The sequence below is a fragment of the Acinonyx jubatus genome, chromosome D1 (assembly GCF_027475565.1).
Source record: "Acinonyx jubatus isolate Ajub_Pintada_27869175 chromosome D1, VMU_Ajub_asm_v1.0, whole genome shotgun sequence".
NCBI lineage: Eukaryota > Metazoa > Chordata > Mammalia > Carnivora > Felidae > Acinonyx > Acinonyx jubatus.
Window position 1 is genome coordinate 5,958,424 of NC_069390.1, and position 17,691 is coordinate 5,976,114.

The window sequence follows — 17,691 nt, forward strand, 5'->3', positions numbered from 1 at the left end:
GCCTCATCCCTCTCCTCAGCAGACAGTCTTTTTCTGATACTCAGTTGACAAGGTGGGGGGAAGAGGGCCGCCTGCAGCCCCTGTATTCCTATGTTACAGGTCCATCCACAGGGAGGAACTAAAGCAGGATCTGCCCTGACAGAAATATGAGTGCTGGGGCCCAGCACTGACCCTGAGGAGGAGGACGCAGCCCTCGGGAAGTGTGTGGATTTGAACCCAGTTTTGCTTGGCTCCGAAGCTAAGAGGTGGTCCTCAAAGGGAGGAGACAGGTAGGGGAACCGTGTTCACCAAGGCCATAAAGGGACGTTGTTGGGACACGGACAAAAGCCAACGTTCTGTATGAAAATAAAACTTTAATTTGCCAAGGCGCCATCACAGCAACCCCACACACCCTGTACCCGAGTTCTCCTGGGACTGGGCAAGCAGGGCCTCCCTGCCTGCTCTCTGCAAGTGGAGGTGCTCAGCTGGGAGAACAGTCACACGTCCGAGGCTGAGGCCGTGCTCAGAGGTGGGCAGGGGACTTGGCCGGCTCCTTTCGTCCCTCACCAGCGATGGGCCGGTGTCGCTCCTCCCAGATAGTGAGGCCGTCGCAGGAGCAGATCTGCTTGGGGTTCTGGAAAAGGCCAGCGGAGCGTGCGATGATGCCACAGGCCAACCTGAGGAAGAATGTGTGGTCAGGAGCGGGCGCTGTAAACTGGTCTGGGCTCCTCCAGGGCTGCCCATGCACTGCTGGCACAGCACAGCCTCCTGCCGGGGGTGGCATCACTCACCTCTCTCCTGAGTTCCCTGTGACCTTGGATAAGGGATGGCCACCCCGGCCCAGGTCGTCTTCTCCCTCATCGATGACCAGGCTTCGGCCAATCACATCCCACACCTTTGAGGGCAGATAACAGCCTCAGACAGTGGACCTGTTAGGAAAGGTCCCCACCCTCTTTTCCACCTCACCTTCAGCTGCTCATCCTCTATCCTGAAGACAGCTCGGCCATCAGTGTCAGCGCAGACATTCCCCAGGTCTCCTCGGTGCTGCGGTGACATACAGGGGTGAGGAGAGGGGCACATGGGGCACAGCCACCAGCTTCTGGCTTCCCAGTATCTGATTCCCCTTCCCCAAAAGTATCAGTGCCCTCCTCTGGGTGCAGTCTGGTAAGATAAGGAATGGCCCAGGACACAGGATGGCAACTAGATGCTCCCTCCCTGGGACTGACATCCTGGCCAGTGACCCCCTTCCTAGGAAGTCATGCCCACTGGACCAGACTGTTTCTCCTACAAGGTTGTCACCCTCCCTGCAACCCAGCCTCAAAAGCCAGCCTGGTTCCTTCTTCTTTACAAGCCCCGTTCTCCAGCCTCTTGTTGACACTAAGCCCTTGGCGGGCTGCATGCAATTCCCCTGGGCTTAAGTTGGCCAGATTTGGCTTCCTGACCACAGGAAGCATCCAGCACTGGTCCCTGACTCCCAGCCTCCAGGAACACAGAGAAGAAACACAGGGAGCAAGGAGCCTATCCTGCCCTCCCCCAGAAGTTGGCTCTGCCTACCTTTTCCCTTTGAAGGTAATAACAAATGTCCTAACACATATACCAAGCACTTCCTCCATCAGACACACTTTGCTGGCATGCTGTAGCGTGCACATGCAGTCCTCACCCTCAAGGAGCTCGAAGCATGGTGGGGAGACAGACGTCGAACAGACTAGCGATTATGAAACACAGAGTTAGTACGGCAGCGAGTAGGTTTGCAGGTGACTGGACCTTACTGGTAAGTCACGGAAGCCCACGTCTGTACAGATAAATTGTGCCCAATCGGACGCTTTAGGCAGAAGCAAGTGCCTGTGCCTGTGCGGGCTGGTGCACATGGCTTTGCTGTGAAGAATGGTCACAAAGCATGTCACTGGGGGACGGGGGTGACAAGCAGCAAGAAGTGCCACTTCTGCTTTATCTTGTTTTCCAGAGAGACATCTGCTGCTTACACCTGGCGCTTTTTGTTATCCTGCGGTGGGGGCCTTTATGGCAGAAAGATCAAGGAAGGGGAGGTGATACTGAGCCTTGAGGAGTATCTTCAGGATTGGGCTGAGAGAGCAAGCAGCCTAGCAATACGGCTCAAGAGGCATGACCCAGCAGCACGGTCCACTCCTGCCCCTGCACTTGGGCAAGTAGAACTGGGCCGCAGGGCCTTGAATGTCACACCAAGCAGCTGGCCAGGGTCTATGCCCTTAGAAGCTGGGGAGCCAAGAAGGGCTTTGGGCAGGGGCATGGCATGGTTACTCTGTGCTTTGGGGTAACCTCTAGCACAGCGCACGGAGAGGAAGGATTGGGGGGAGGCAAGAGAAGGGAAGGCAGCTTGGGGACCAGTTACGAGAGGTGCAAAGGGACAGCCAGGCTCTGGTGTAAACCCCCACACTGAATTCACTTCCACCTGGGCAAAAGCAGATGCAGAAATCCAAAAGGAACTTGTCAGTCACCACGGCAGCCTTGGCAGCCCAGCTCTTGCTCAAGTCTTTATCTCTATCAAGGACCTGTGGACAGTAGAGCAGCTGGCCCCAGCCCCTTCTCATCCCCCACCCTGAGGGGGCCTGGGCTACAGCAAGGCTGCAAAATGGTCTCTCACCCTTCCGGTCTCCACTCCCTAACAGACATAGTGCTGCCAGTTCCCAACTGCTCCCTGTTGGTTCATGCCGCAGTGCCTCTGCCTATGGAGTCACCCTCACCCCCACCCCCACCCATCTGTGCCTGACATTCCCACTCTCTGTTCTTCACCTGCTTAATTCTTGCACAGCACCTTGCAAGGCTCGAGGTGCTCTAAGATGCACCTTCCCTGTACTGACGTCCCTCTGTGTTCTTCCACTGTGCACGTGCTAGGCCTAGCATCACTTACTAGGCTAGGTTACAAGGATAGAATGGTTCTGTCTTGGATGCCCTCTCTTACGTACTCGCTCTGGGGGAAGCCCAGCTGCCGTGTTGTGAGCTGCCCTAGGAAGAGGCCCACGTGGCAAAGGACTGATATCTCTGGCCAACAGCCAGGGAGGACCCAAGGCCTGCCAACAGTGACATGAGCCTTGCGATGATTGCAGCCCCAGCCAACACCTTGATTATAGTCACCCCAAGCCAGAGGCCCCCAGCTAAGCTGCGCCCATGTTCGTGCTCCGGAGAAATGGAGATGAATGCTTGTTGTTTTAAACCCCCAAGTTGGGAATGATTTGATTCACAGCGATAGGTCACTGCTACATGGGGCACAAACACAGCACCACACAGTGGACCCGACAGAAACCCTTCTCTGGCTTCCCAGGGTGGGAGGGGAAAGGAGTCAAACTTTTGACCATCGGAAATGTGAGGGAGCTGTCAAAAGTCCAAGAAATCAGGTACATGAGTTAAGAAACATGTACCATAGCTTCATTTGTCCTGTGGCAGAAGGCTACAAACCTTCATCAAATAGAAATTACAAATCCAGGAAGCCTGTGAGTCCTGGGAGGGTGTAAAGAGGGGCTGCCAGGTCCCGGGAGAGGGACCAGGCCCCAGAGCCTGCCCTGGTACTGAATCTCCGAGTGCAGAGGGAACACATACCCCAGAAGTGAAGGAGATGTGACCGGGTGTTAGGAAACATTAAATCCCTGAGTGAGGGCAATCATCCTGGATGACACCCAGGACAAAGGTTTAATTCAGTCTTCAACACCTTCTCTAACATTCACTAATTTCCACATGAAGGAGAAAAAGCAGGCCTTCCTCAGTTCTCAGACCTTGCAGGCCAGAACCCAGCAGGACTGCACTAACATTTAGTTGGCCTCCAATGGTCATTTTTGCAATGACCCTGCTCTTATGGCTACAAGTACCGGTTTTCCATTCTCTGTGGCAGTATTAGGTTTCTTGTTAAAAATAAACCGACCTTAATTACATGAAACGATGTCTTGATTTGCTTCAAAATAATGGTGGAGAAAGGCTGGAGGTGTAGATGAAAAATGACTGGCCATGGGGCACCTGGGTGGCTCAGTCGGTTAAGCGTCCGACTTCGGCTCAGGTCATGATCACACAGTTTGTGATTTCAAGCCCCATGTCGGGCTCTGTGCTGACAACCTGGAGCCTGGAGCCTGCTTCAGATTCTGTATTTCCCTTGCTCTTTGCCCCTCCCCGACTCATGCTCTGTCTCTGTCTCTGTCTCTCAAAAATAAACATTAAAAAAAAAAAACAAAAAACACTGGCCATGAATTGGTCACTGTTGAAACTGGGTGATAGGGACACGGGAGTTTAGGACAAGTTTCTCTCCTTTGCAATGTTTGAAACCTTCCATGATAGATTATAGCATTAAAAATAACCCAATCTGGGGCGCCTGGGAGGCTCAGTCGGTTGAGCGTCCGGCTTCGGCTCAGGTCATGATCTCACAGTCCGTGAGTTTGAGCCCCACGTCAGGCTCTGTGCCGACAGTTCAGAGCCTGGAGCCTGCTTCAGATTCTATGTATCCCTCTCTCTCTGCCCCTTCCCCGCTCATGCTCTGCCTCTGTCTCTCAAAACTGAATAAACATTAACAAAAATTAAAAAAAAAAAATAACCCAATTTACCTAAGGAAAAACCTGAGTTAACTTATAGGAAACTGTGGAATAACTAACAGAACAAGCAATACTCAGATAAGCAAAAACCAAGGCAGCATAGAACTCACTGCCGACAGGAAACAATTCTCTGGTGAAAAACAAAACTCCAAGCTGGGAGTTGCACCATCAGAAATGGCCTTTTTAGTTCAGGCAAAATCTTCAACTTCCACACCTTCATTTCTCCAGAAAGCTTTCTCCCACTGCCCATGTCCTTGGGTTCAGGCCGGATCGGGTGCTTGCCCTGGGCTCCCGGGGCCTCCCACAGGCTCCTGCAAGGGTCATCTCACTGCTCTGCAACCATGGGGTCCTCAAGGGTCTCCCTCACCAGACTGTGAGCACTTGGGGTTAGGCCTCAACCACAGGGAGGGTCAATGTTTCTAAATTAGAACAAAATAAAATGAGGGGACCCCACCAAAATGGAATTGTCTGCTAACGCCCCAGGAGCAACCTGCCCTGCCTGAGGCCTCGGGCCCCCTTGCAGCCTAAACTTCACCCAGATGGACACTTACCCGGTCAGAGTCCTCGGGGCCCCCATGAGATGTTCCATCAGGGTTAAAGTGGTCTCCACAGCTAAGAACAAAAGGTAAGCAGGAGGGCAGCAAAACAGTGGCTCGCAGGCCATCCTATTTATTTCACCCACTCACTCAGCAAACAGACTTACTCTGTACCAGGCTCTGGGTTGAGGGCACGGAGAAGAATCAGATGTGGGTTCTGCCCTCAATAAACTTTTGGGGGAGACACAGATGAGTAAGCAACGAATTGCATCACAGCATGACAAACACCATGACATGGAGACCTGCCCTTCTGTGTCTAGTAGGAGTTACTTCCTTCTCAGAGGCAGTAAGGTGGCTACGAGCAGGAATATCAAGGTTCAAATCCCACCCTACCACGTACATGCCCTGGGGCCTTTGACTGAGCCTCAGTTTCCTCATCTGTAGACTGGGTGTGTGTGTATATGCCTTACAGTACTTGTGAGGAACAAGTGTGAAAGCCTGTATGGACGGCCGAACACAGCCTCTGCATGGAGTGGGTGCACAACTGGGGGAATGAAGATGCCACCGGGGATGTTACAGATGACTTACCTGCTGCAGTTCCCTGTGAGGTCCCCAAACTGATGGACGTGGAGTCCGTGCGGCCCAGGCTCCAGGCCATCAATGGTCCCCTCGATGAGGCAGCGCTCGGGGGTCAGCTGTAGGAAGCGCACCACCCCTTGCACAGGGCCAGGCCCCTCCAGAATGGCAACTGCTGCCCCCAGATTCTCTGCAAGGTATCAAGACACCTGGGCTGGCTCGCCACCTCAGCCCCACACCTTCATCAGCTCAAAAAGGGCAAGGAGAGAGCCCCGCATAACTCTCATGCCTTCCCCAAGGCCACCTGAACCCCCAACCCCCAAATCCTACGGTTTAAATGTGTACCAGCCCCCTCCCTCCCAGAGAAGCCAAGGCCAGGGCTGTAGCGGCTACTCACGCAATAGGCCACTGCCCATGCCCTTGAGCACCGCCTGCCGCCCTGTGCCTTCTAAAAGGGCCTGCACCTCCTGGCTGGGCAGGGTGGTCTGCACCAGGACCATCTGGTTCTCCAACTGCACCTCCACACTCTGGACACCTGTGGGGAGAGGGGGGCACGGGCAGCAGAGGGCTGACACCCCATCCTCATCTTCACCAACCTCCCCACGGCTGGAGGCAAGCTGGGAAGCTGCCTGCTGGCTGTTTAAGGCCCTCAACCTCTCTGAGTCTGTGTCTTTATAAATAAAGTGGGGATAATGCCACCCGACCTCCAGGGTTATTGTGTGTCCCTGTTATAAGCCAGGAGTTATTTGTAACTTAAGAAACACAGGTAATTACTTAAGATGTTTTCATAAAAGTGGGCCATCAGTATTTCATTATTTATGATAGCCCAGAGGAGAAAACAACCCACATGCCCATCAACTGATGAATGTGCATCCAGGGGCGCCCGTGTGGCTCAGCCGATTGAGCGTCCAACTTAGGCTCAGGTCATGATCTCATGGTTCATGGGTTCGAGCCCCACATCAGGCTCACTTCTGTCAGCGTGGAGCCTGCTTCAGATCCTTTGTCCCACCCCCACCCCCAACCCCGTCCCTCCTCCGCTGGTACTATCTCAAAACTAAACAAACATTAAAAAAAAAAAAAAAAGGAAATGTGCATCAATACAATGGAATATTTCTCAACCATAAAGAGATAAAAAGGAATCAAAGGGCTGATAATGCTGCCACAGGGATGCACCTAGAAAATATCATGTTAAGTGAGAATCAGTCACAGAAGACCACACATTAGATGATGCCATTATGGACAAAACGTCCAAAATAGGAAAACCTATAGAGACAACAGATTGGGGGGTGGGGGAATAAGAGGGTGATCGCCAAAGTGTACAATTCCTTCATGAGGGGATGAAATGTACAATTGATAGTGGTGATGGCTGCACAACCCTGATCATATTAAAAAACACTGAATTGTATACTTAAAATGGGTGTATTTTAGGATATCTGAATTACATATCAACAAAACTGTCACACACACCTAAAAGGGGGGGCTGGGTGGTTAAATGTCAGACTCTTGGTGTGGGCTCAGCTCAAAATCTCACATTTCGTGACATCGAGCCCCATGTCAGGCTCCACACTGACAGCACAGAGCCTGCTTGGGGTTCTCTCTTTCCTTCTCACTCTGCGCCTGCTCCTGTTCTCTCCCTCTCTCTCAAAGTAAATTAATTTAAAAGGGCGGGGGGCTGGGGCACCTGGGTGGCTCAGTCGGTTGAGTGTCCAACTCTTGATTTTGGATCAGGTCATGATCCCAGGGTCAAGAGATTGAGCCCTGCATTGGGCTCTGTGCTGAGAGTGGAGCCTGCTTGAGATTCTCTCTCTTTCTCTCCCTCTGCCCCTCCCTACTGCGTGCACATGTGCTCCCTCCCTAAAATAAAATAAAATAAAATAAAATAAAATAAAATAAATAAAAGGGGGGGTGCTATCACGATCATCATGAGAGCTAACATTTGCACACATGTACTGTGGGCTTTTTATACTCTACCCATATTAGCTCATTTGATACTCAAGTAACCCTGTGAGGTGGGTACTAACATCCCTGTTTTACAGATGAGAAAACTGCAGAGACTTAAGAACCTTGCTCAAATGCACGGTGTAGTAAATCAGGGAACTGGAATTCATCTCAGGCAGCCTAGCTCTGGAAACCTGCCCAGACACTCCGCTCACCCTGAGAAGCAGCCCCTCCTGTAGGAGCTCCCTTTTCCCCCAAGTAACTCACGCTGCACTGCTTACAGTCCCCTGTGAGTGCAGGAGCTCTGTGTGGTCCACAGGGGTCAGCCTCCAAAGTCAGTGTGTCTCAGGTGCCCTCCAAATCCCTGAAGTGACCCTATGTACACACAGACTGCGGGATGATTGACCCACGCCTAGCTTTGAGGGCCATTGAGCCGACTCAAAGAAGGAAGAGAAGGGGCTTCTCTTTCATTCAGATATTTGGCCCTCCCAAGGCTTTCAAGAGAGCTCTCAAACCCTTAGCCAGCACACGGGTGATGGGTTGGGAACTATAATGCAGCTTTCACCTGCAGGACTTCCACCATTCTGCTTTCAACTTAGTAAATGTGTCCATTGCTCTGCAGGTTAAGCCCAGGGGAGCCGTGGGCCATCCAGAGAACAAAGGTTAAATAAGCCATTTCACCCTTTTGAGCTGGTGCCCTGTGAACTGAAAGCTACACGGACTACTGGTTTTCCCTTCATCTTTGGTTTCCCTCCTCCATATTCTTTCAACAAATGTGTGCTAGGCATGGAGGAGGCCAGGGTCAGGAAAAGCGCTGGTCCTTGTCCTCAGGGAGCTCACAGGCTGTGGGAGAAGCCAGACTCCGAAGCCAGACTCCCTGTGGATTAACCATCAGGCAGAGATGGGAATAACAGCCCAGGGGGCAAAACTGGGAAATGCTATCAGGGAGAGGTAACACCTAAGAGACAGGAATCTCTCTCACAGGCTTGTGTCTTCGGATCCCCTGCAGCAGCAGCGACACTGTTGGGGGAGCGGGGGAGGGGCAGAATTTGTAAGACATCAGACGAACACATGCATCCCCTCTCCTGCAAGTACAGGGTGACTCTGTGAGAAGAAAACCCTCCAATTACCAAACTGGCCCTCACTTCAAACAAAATTTTATCCTGAGCCACCAGGTAGCCTGTGAAGTGTTGGGCGCTCTGGGTCCACTTACAGATGCCTTTGGATGCCAATGGCTGCAAAGGGGGTACAGGGAGGGTAATGGGGGAACTCTTGTGGTCTGACTCCAGGGTACGCCAAGAGCTGTGCTCTGTCTGACACACATCAGGATGATGATACTGTCCTCATCTGGCAGGTGAGGAGACGAGGCCGGGAGGGGGGCACCACTGGCTTGGAAGGCAGCCTGTCCAGCCCCAAAGCTGATGTTTGGTCCCCTTGCCCCACAGAAAGTAAGGTTGAGCCCCTAAGGCTGATGTTCTGAGGCTCCTGGGGCTCAGATAAGCACACAGTGTGAGGAACTTTTTTATTTGCCTTAATTGACCAGCATACACTAAGCACCTGCCACGTGCCATGTTCCAGGCAGTGCAAATAAACAGGGAACAAGTCAGGTCACATCTCTGACCCATGAAATGGCACGTGTTCCAGTGCAGGGACACAAATGCCCAATACACACACAACAGAGTTTCAGATAGTGAAAAGCGTGATCAATGAAACAGGTGATAGGGAACAAATGCGGGGCAAGCCACTTAGACTGGTCAAGGAAGGTCTCCTTGAACCTCTAAGTGAAGCCCTGAATGTAGTCAGGTAAGAGTATTCCAACAGAGGGAACAACGCTGGCAAAGACCTTGAGGCAGGAACAACACTGACATGTTCTAAGAAGAGAGGAAGGCCAATGTGGCTAGAGCTGAGAGTAAACAGATACAGGGTGCCAGGTGGCTCAGTTGGTTAAGCATCCAATTCTTGATTTTGGCTCAGGTCATGATCCCAGGGTCATGAGATTTAGTCCTGCTTTGGGCTCCGCACTGGGCATGGAACCTGCTTAAGATTCTCTCTCTCCCTCTGGTCCTTCCCTGCTCATGCATATTCTCTCTCTCTAATAAGTAAATTAAGTAAGTAAGTGAATAGTTAGATATGAAGCTGTAAGTGGAGACCAGTCAAGCAAGGCCCAAAAGGAAAGAATCTGGATTTTAATTTTAATGCAACGGGAGGCCACTGGGAGAAGCCACAGTGTATAGTGGTTAAGAATGTGGACTCTGGGGGCGCCTGGATGGCTCGGTCGGTTAAGCGTCGGACTTCGGCTCAGGTCATGATCTCGCAGTCCGTGAGTTCGAGCCCCACGTCGGGCTCTGTGCTGACAGCTCAGAGCCTGGAGCCTGTTTCAGATTCTGTGTCTCCCTCTCTCTCTGCCCCTCCCCTGTTCATGCTCTGTCTCTGTCTCAAAAATAAATAAACCTTAAAAAAAAAAAAAAAAGAATGTGGACTCTGGAGTTGAAATTCTGAGTCTGCCACATACTAGATGTGTGGCCTTAGCCAAGTTACTCAACCTTTCTGTCGAGTTTTCTATTCAGTTTGTTCATCTGCAAATGGAGATACCACTACCTTCTTCAGAGAAATATTAAAGGCCTAAATGAGCAGTGCTTGGCCCATGGGATGCTCTCAAACATTATTACTTCTGGAGGATTTTAAGTAGGGCAGTGATATCATCTAAGTCACAATTTTAAAAATCACCTTGGCTTTTGTATGGAAAAGCTATTGGAGGGGGCTACAGAGGCAACAGGGAGCACAAAGATGAGGTTCTTGTGTGGTTCAGGGAGAGCTAAGGTGACCTGGATTGGTGTGAAGGCCAATGTATGGAAAAAGAGAGGCTAACTTCTGAATATATTTTAGATATACAGCAGAAAAAACTTTCTGATGGACTGGCTTCCATGCAAGTGGGTTCCTCTTCTGGGGTCTCCTAAGAGCTGATTCTCTGCTTCTCAAGTGGGAGGGCCCCAGTGGGAAGCTCCCTGTAACTATGCACTTCCTCAACTCTTGACCTTGGTCTGAACCAAGAAGGCTGGCTCCCCAGCTGAGCAAGATTCAGTGCAGCTGGTGCAGAGTGAGGCCAGGCCAGCCCTTGTTTAGCTCAAAGCCTAGTAAGAAAGAAAACATAAGACCACAGGGAACTCTAGGACGTGTGACAAGGGTTCAAGGAAGTGAGCCTTGGGCTTGGAGCTTCTCCCACTTATTTACGAGAAGAGCAGAACCCTCTTCTCCAAAGCCCCAGGCCTCCCAGAGAGGGCAAATATCTCTCTCTCTCTCTCTCTCTCTCTCTCTCTCTCTCTCTCTGCTTCAATATCTGTCTGAATGCCTCTGCCCAATCAGATTGCCACCTGTAAGCCCTTCCTCTCATAATTTCTAAGATTTAGTGAGCTCTCGCTACATGCCAAAGATTTTTCTAAAGTGCTTTACATGTATTAACTAACTTATTCTTCATGACAGTCCTGAAGAGTAGCTTATGGCCATTTAAATGCTGAAGAAACAGGCCCAAGTAGTAACATGCATGAAGTCTAAGTGCCGTTCAGTGGCAAAGAGGAGATCTGACCACAAACATTCTGACTCGAGAGCACATACCCTTACCCACTACTGCTGCCCTATACAGGCTAAGTGCCATCACTGCCCTAGCTTCAGAACCCATCTCATTCATCTCCTCTCAGAACTGCTCTTCCATGAGCAAGGCTTCCATGCTTATCATTACCTGAGGGCAGACTGTGTCTGAAACATTTGTGAACACTTCCCCCTAAAAAGCCCCCAGTGTCTGGTCCATACCTGCTGAATGACTGGATGAACATTTACCAGAATCAAAGAAGGCAGTTCCCAGTGCCTTTGCCCTCTCAGATATTTCTGTTGTGCAAGGTCACCTCCAGACCAGTTAACTGGCTTATGAGAATCAGGAGCTGCATGGAATGGAACACGGCCAAGGCTGCTGTTTGCGTTGTCAAGATTATGCTGTTGGGCAAGCAAGAGCCGCCGCCGTATCCAGGGAACGCCCTCTGTAGGTGGGGCTATCTATCCTCTGCCTAGCTCCTCATTCCCTGGACACCTGAGATGCACAATACCAGTGTGTCAGGGCCGGTAGAGGGCTCTGGCAGGGCAGGCTTGAGATCTGTACTCTAGGCTCTGCCTCTGCATCTCCGTATGACTCTGAGAACATTCCTTCCTGTCTCTGGGTCTCAATTTCTACACCTGTAAATGGGAGTAGGGTTGGTCCAAGAGACTTGCCGGCTCCTTCCAGAGGCCTCAAGACTGTCCGCAGTTTTTCTGGCTCTTACCTGCCACCCCTTGTAGGGACGTGCGCACCGCGTCCACGCAGCTCTCGCAAGTCATCTGCACCGCGAACTCCAGCTGCAAGGGCGTCAGGGACGCGCAGGTGAGAGCTGGGGACCCCTTCTGCGTGACCCTGCTTCATTACCTCCCCTATGGCCGCCCCGAAGGCCTAGGAAAACGTCTTCACGTGACCCCTCCTCAAGCGCCCTCATTATCAGTCATGATCGTTCCGGGACCAACACCCCAACCCTCCAACGTCAACGCCAAGAGCCCCGCAAGTCTCGAAGCGGTTTTCCGGGGAGGTCCCAGGCCCCGCCCCAGGTGCCTACTCTTTCCCTTCTTCCTGCGTTAACCCCGGGGTCCGAGGCTCTCTGCCCAGAGAGGCTCCCACACGAGGCCTCGACCCTCACCGTGCAGGCGGTCCCGCGGTCCCCGGAGTCCGAAGCCATCCCGGACCCAGTCACCTGCCAGAAGACCTGAACTGCTCGAGGTCTCAGATGCAAACCTCCAACTGCGTCACGGAGAGGCGGGGCCTCGGAAGTCACATTTTGCCCCGCCTCCTGGTGCGCGCGCACGTAACACCCCTCCCGCAAGTCTAGCTTTGGCACTCACCGGCTGCGCAGGCGCACTCGGGCCATCCGACCCCTGGTTGCCTTAGTGACCCCTGGTTGCCTTAGGATCCTCCGGCGCTCTTCTGGCCAGACCTCCTGTGCCGCCAGCGCTAAAATGGAGCCCTATAAGCCGGACCCCGAGCTCCAGCGGTTTTACCACCGGTTGCTGTGTCCGCTGTCGCTCTTCCCCCGCAAGGCGACATGCTCAGAATCTCAGAAGCGCCTTCCGCCGGAGGTGCCGATGCTGCTGCCCTCGCCGGTCTCACGGCTGACGGCGGAGTCTCTGTGTCGCCAGGTGGCCGAGCGGCTGGCCAATAGTGGGCTGGCGGTGCGCGTGCCTACCGAAGGTCGTCTCCGTTTCACTCAGGTCATCCTGGACGAGCTCAAGTGCAGCTGGCAGGAGCCTCCCCCCGAACCTAGTCTGAACCACTTGAACAACCAGAGACTGCGAAAGCGACTCCAGGTCTACGTGCTGCTCAGCAGTGAGCAGCTCTTCCTACACTACCTGCACCTGCTGAACACCATGTCGACCCCCGTAAGTGTCTTCACTGAATCAGCCACGCTCACCCGTTTAACCGCCAGGCTCACCAAGGACTGCACAATCTTTCTCACCAGCCCTGAGGTCTATCGTTGCTTGTTCGCCGACTTCCTCACCCTGCTGAAGATAGAGCAGACCCACCGCGGCATGCACAAGCTGCGCCCTGTAGGCTCCACCGGGAGTTTCAAGCTTTTCCCTAGCCCATTGCTTCACAGCTCCGGCTTCGCCCAAGTACCGTGCTGCACCCTCAACCTGAACTATCTCATCCAACTCAGCCGCCCGCGGGAGTTTCTCAGTGAGCCTGAACTGGATCCACTGAAGGAACTGAAGTCCATCCCGCAACTGAAGAAGAAGAAGCCTCTCCAATGGCTGTCCTCCGTGCAGAAGAGAGAAAGCGACTTCAGTTCCGCACAGATTGTGTCACCGCCCAGGTACTCTGTGACTCCCACCAGCGGGGCTCCCCCTACCTCCCACTTGCCCCTCTGCTCCCAGTTCCAGAGGGGCCAGTCCATGCCCTCTCTGCGGGAGGGCTGGAAGCTAGCAGATGAATTGGGCGTCCCTCCACTCCCCCCTCGCCCCTTAACCCCGTTGGTCCTGGCTCCAGAGAGCAAACCAGAGCTGGCAGGGGACACGGTGGCTGAGGACCTGAAGCAGATGATAAATAACATGAAATTGGAGAGGACTCACTACTCATCGCTGGACACAGGCCTGCCCCCACTCCTAGGGGCCCTGACCCGCCACCCAGCTGCAGCACATCGCCTGGAGGAGCTGCAGAGAATGTTGAAGGGCCTCGAAGAGGAAGAAGCCACTGGGCAGTGGGGCCTCCAGTGCCCCAAATCCCTTCCATTTCAACCACAGCCGGTGACTGTTACTTTGAAGCTAGGAAATCAGGTTGTGGTCCAAGCAGCTGCTGTGCAGGTCTCTGAGAGAAACTTTTTGGACTCCTTCCACGTTGACAGGGCCGGAGTTCTATACAACCACCTGGCTGGTGAACTAGAACCCAAACTTATTGAAGAAATGGATGTTGGTTGCTTTGTTGGCAATAACATCAGGGAGGTCTACAAGGAGTTGATGAGCCGTGTCTCTCTTGACCACTTCTCTTTTGACCAGGGACCCCTCATTGAGCCTGCAGCCAATAAAGACTGGTCAACGTATCTGTCCTCAGCCTTTCTACATCAAGAAAAACAGCATCGCGTCATCAATCCCAAGTTGGCTGGACTTTATTCCCAGAGAGCAAACATTTTACAGTCCACCTCTGATAAGATATCCTCCCTCACGTCGCTGCAAGCAAGCAAAGGCTGGGAGAAGTGGTCAAACAAAGCCTCATGGGTGAACTGGTGGAAAGCCACCTTGTCTGTGAGTGACTACTTCAAATACCTCACCAGCCAGGAGACAGATTTCCTCCACGTCATCTTCCAAATGTATGAAGAGGATGTTCCTGTGGAGGTCAAGGCCCCTGTCAGAGAGTCCGTAAAGATTCGGCGCCCACCTCCCTTGCAGGAAGATGAAGAACCAGACTTTGTGCCAGGAGAGTGGGACTGGAACACTGTGCTGGGGCACAGGCTAGGAACTAAGAGGAGCGGCCCCCTGGGAGAACCCTACAAAATCCTGAATCTGCAGAAGCGTCTGGAGCGGCTGTGGTCCATGCTTGAGGTCCCTGACAAGGATCGGCTGGACATGGCCATCAAGTACAGCTCCAACGCTCGTCTGAGGCAGCTGCCTTCATTGGTGAGTGCCTGGGAGCAAGCCCTGAAACCCATTCAGCTGCGGGAAATGTTGATGGGGAAACTGGAATGGTTTGAGCGACAAGCCTCTGACCCCAACCGCTTCTTCCAAAAGACTGACATGGACCTGAGTCGCCTCCTGGAGGAGAATCAGTTCCGCAGCCACCTACACAGAAAGATCAGTCTAGTGCAGACCCCTCTGGCTTCCCTCCTGGAGGAGATTGAGTTAGTTTTTGGTGAGCCAGTGACCTTTAAGGGGCGGCGATACTTGGACAAGATGAAGCATGACAAGGTGGAGATGCTCTACTGGCTACAGCAGCGGCGACGGGTCCGCCACCTGGCCCGGGCTCAGAAAGCCTCCCACCAGCCAGGGCTGTTCCAGAAGCTCAGCAGCCAGCCTCTAATAGCTCCTGGGAATACTCCCATTATTCTTTGACAAGGCCAAGTGCCCTCAAATCCCCCCCTCACCCCCAAGCATCCAGCAGATCCTCCAACCCCTTGGGTGCTTTAGAAGATATAGGAGTGCAGGATTCAGGAACATTGTTTTCCAACTACCAAGGGACTGAGATTAATATTTTATTTTGACGTGAGGTTCGCATAATGCACCCCCAAGCCCAGAAGCCCAGTATACCCCTTTATTTCAAGCCATGCACAATAGAGCCAAAATCTCATATATCAAAAGAACCGAGACTCTCCCTTGGAGTTCATTGTAATGGGAAATGTCAGACAGAGGAAAACCTTCACCTTTGGAACACCTCAGCTTAGCATTTATCATACTACATTAAATTGGCTGATTAGAGTCCCAAATCAAGAGGTTCTGTGGCATGATGCTTATGAGATATTGCTCTTGGGGTGTCAGGGTGGCTCAGTCAAGCATCTGACTCTTGATTTCAGGTAATGATCTCACGGTTCATGGGCTCGAGCCCCACGTAAGGCTCTGGGCTGACTGCATGGAGCCTGCTTGGGATTCTTTCTTCTTCTCTCTCAGCCTCTCCCCTGCTCGTGTTCGTGCTCTCCCTCAAAAATAAATGAATAAACGTTAAGAAAATGATAATAAAAGAGCTGGGGCCCTGGAGTAGGAAATATGGATTTAAATCCTGGCTTTGTAACCTCAGCCAAATTACCTAACTCCTCTGTACCTGGACCATCATATGTCAGATAAAGGGGCTAGGTCCAGCTTGTTACTTACACTTCTAGGATCCTGTTGGTAGAGGTAAAAATCTGTATTACATTTTTACCAGTTAACACAAGCACGTGGTACAAAGAACAATAAGGGTATATACTGAAAAGTGAGTCTCCTTCCCATCCCTACCTCCCATACCCCAGTTCCCCCACTGTGGGACCATCACCAGATCTTGAGCATCTTTCCATTCTCTTATTCAGCAAATAGTCACCGAGCACCTACTAGGTGACACGTGCTTGGTCTGTATCACTAAACAACAAAGATCCCCACCCTTTGTAGAGTATATACCTACGTTACTTGGGAGAAACAGACCGTAAACCGTAAACATAGTACCCAAGCACACAATATAATAGAATGTTAGAAGGCGATAAGCACTGTGGACTAAAGAAAAAGGAGAGTAGGGTAAGAGGAAACAGGGTGAGGGATGTCATTTTAATTAGGGTGGTCAGTGCAGGCCTCACTGGGAAGGTAAGGATTGAACAACGTCTTGAAGGAGGGAAGAAGTGAACCCTGTAGACATTGAGGATAACCTCCTTGACACCCACTGCACATCCCTAAGGCAGGCAGGTACCTAGAGTGTTCCAGAAAATCAAGGAGGATAACTTCGTTGACACCCACTGCACAGCCCTAAGGCAGGTGGGTGCCTGGAGTGTTCCAGAAAAGCAAGGTGGCCAGTGCAGGTGCAGTGGAGCACAGGGGAGATGAGTCAGAGGAGTCAACACGATGCCAAGGGGTAGGTTAGATTATGTAAGGCCTCATAGGCTAATGTATGAACTAGTTCAGAGAGACCCTGTACATATATGAGCATATATGCTTATGTTATCTATGCATATGTTTATAACTACACCAATAGTAGTAACGCCCTACACTGCTCTCTTGCCCCATTTCTTATTTCACGTAACATGCCTTGAGCTCATTCCATATCCACACACATAGAGCTGCCTTATTCTCTTTGATAGCTATATAGTATTCCACGGTGTGTAATTTTATTTTATTTAACTAGTTCCTCATTCATGGACATTTAAAATGCAAAATGTTCTAGAAAACATCCTTGTTCACCTATTTAGAATGTGCAACTATTTCTATAGTTTAAATTCCTGGAAGTGGAATTATGTCTAAGCATAAGCATTTGGTGGTAACAATTTGCAGTATCATCAACATTGCATGAGTATATTTCTTTCCCCACTCTCACCAACAGAATGTTATCAAATTTTTCAACCTTTACCATCCAGCAGGTGAAAAACAGTAACTCATTTGAGTTGTGTTCTCATTTCTCTTATGAGTGGCTCTCTTATGAGTGAAGTTGCATCTCCTGGCACAAAGTCTGGTTCTTCATCTTCCTGCAAAGGAGGTGGGCGCCGAATCTTTATGGACTCTCTGACAGGGAAACTGTATTTCCTTCTCTGTAAAACGTCCATGCGCTTTGCCCACTTTTCAACTGGTTTTGACTATTTTTCTCTTGATTTTTCAGAGCTCTTTACGTATTCAGGAAATTTAGCTGACATGTCAGTAGTTAACACTTATTAAGTTCTTACCTTGTTCAGAACACTTTCCTGCATGTTAATCATCATTTTATGCTAAGGAAATGAAGGCTCAAGTAAGTAAACTTGCTTCCCCAGGGTCATAAAGGTACTAAGTGGGGGAGCCAGGACTCAAGCCCAGGACTGACCCAAAAACTCAGAAGCCTGCATGTGCCTTTTTGGTGTACTGATTCTGTGAGATACGGTAAAAGAGCTCTTAGATACAGCCTG

General features: G+C 51.4%; 2 protein-coding genes across 3 annotated transcripts; one reads left to right on the plus strand and one right to left on the minus strand.

Annotated features, from left to right (window-relative positions):
- Nucleotides 1-333: 333 nt before the first annotated feature.
- On the minus strand, nucleotides 334-12,452 carry CCS (copper chaperone for superoxide dismutase). 2 transcript variants are annotated; one of them, XM_027045067.2, is made up of 8 exons: nucleotides 12,295-12,452; nucleotides 11,890-11,962; nucleotides 6,039-6,176; nucleotides 5,654-5,831; nucleotides 5,081-5,141; nucleotides 946-1,023; nucleotides 771-874; nucleotides 334-656 (listed from the first exon to the last, which is right to left on the minus strand). In XM_027045067.2, the coding sequence occupies exons 1-8, from the start codon at nucleotides 12,331-12,333 to the stop codon at nucleotides 503-505; spliced, it is 825 nt and encodes a 274-aa protein (XP_026900868.1). In that variant the 5' UTR covers nucleotides 12,334-12,452; the 3' UTR covers nucleotides 334-502. The 2 variants fall into 2 exon arrangements, with proteins under 2 accessions (XP_026900868.1, XP_053058867.1); XM_053202892.1 differs by lacking the exon at nucleotides 11,890-11,962 and having other exon boundaries at nucleotides 12,295-12,437.
- CCDC87 (coiled-coil domain containing 87) lies at nucleotides 11,971-17,178 on the plus strand. Its single transcript, XM_027045066.2, is given in 2 exon segments — nucleotides 11,971-15,136; nucleotides 15,138-17,178. Coding segments are annotated over 2 exon segments (2,550 nt in total). The 5' UTR covers nucleotides 11,971-12,610; the 3' UTR covers nucleotides 15,162-17,178.
- Nucleotides 17,179-17,691: the final 513 nt, after the last annotated feature.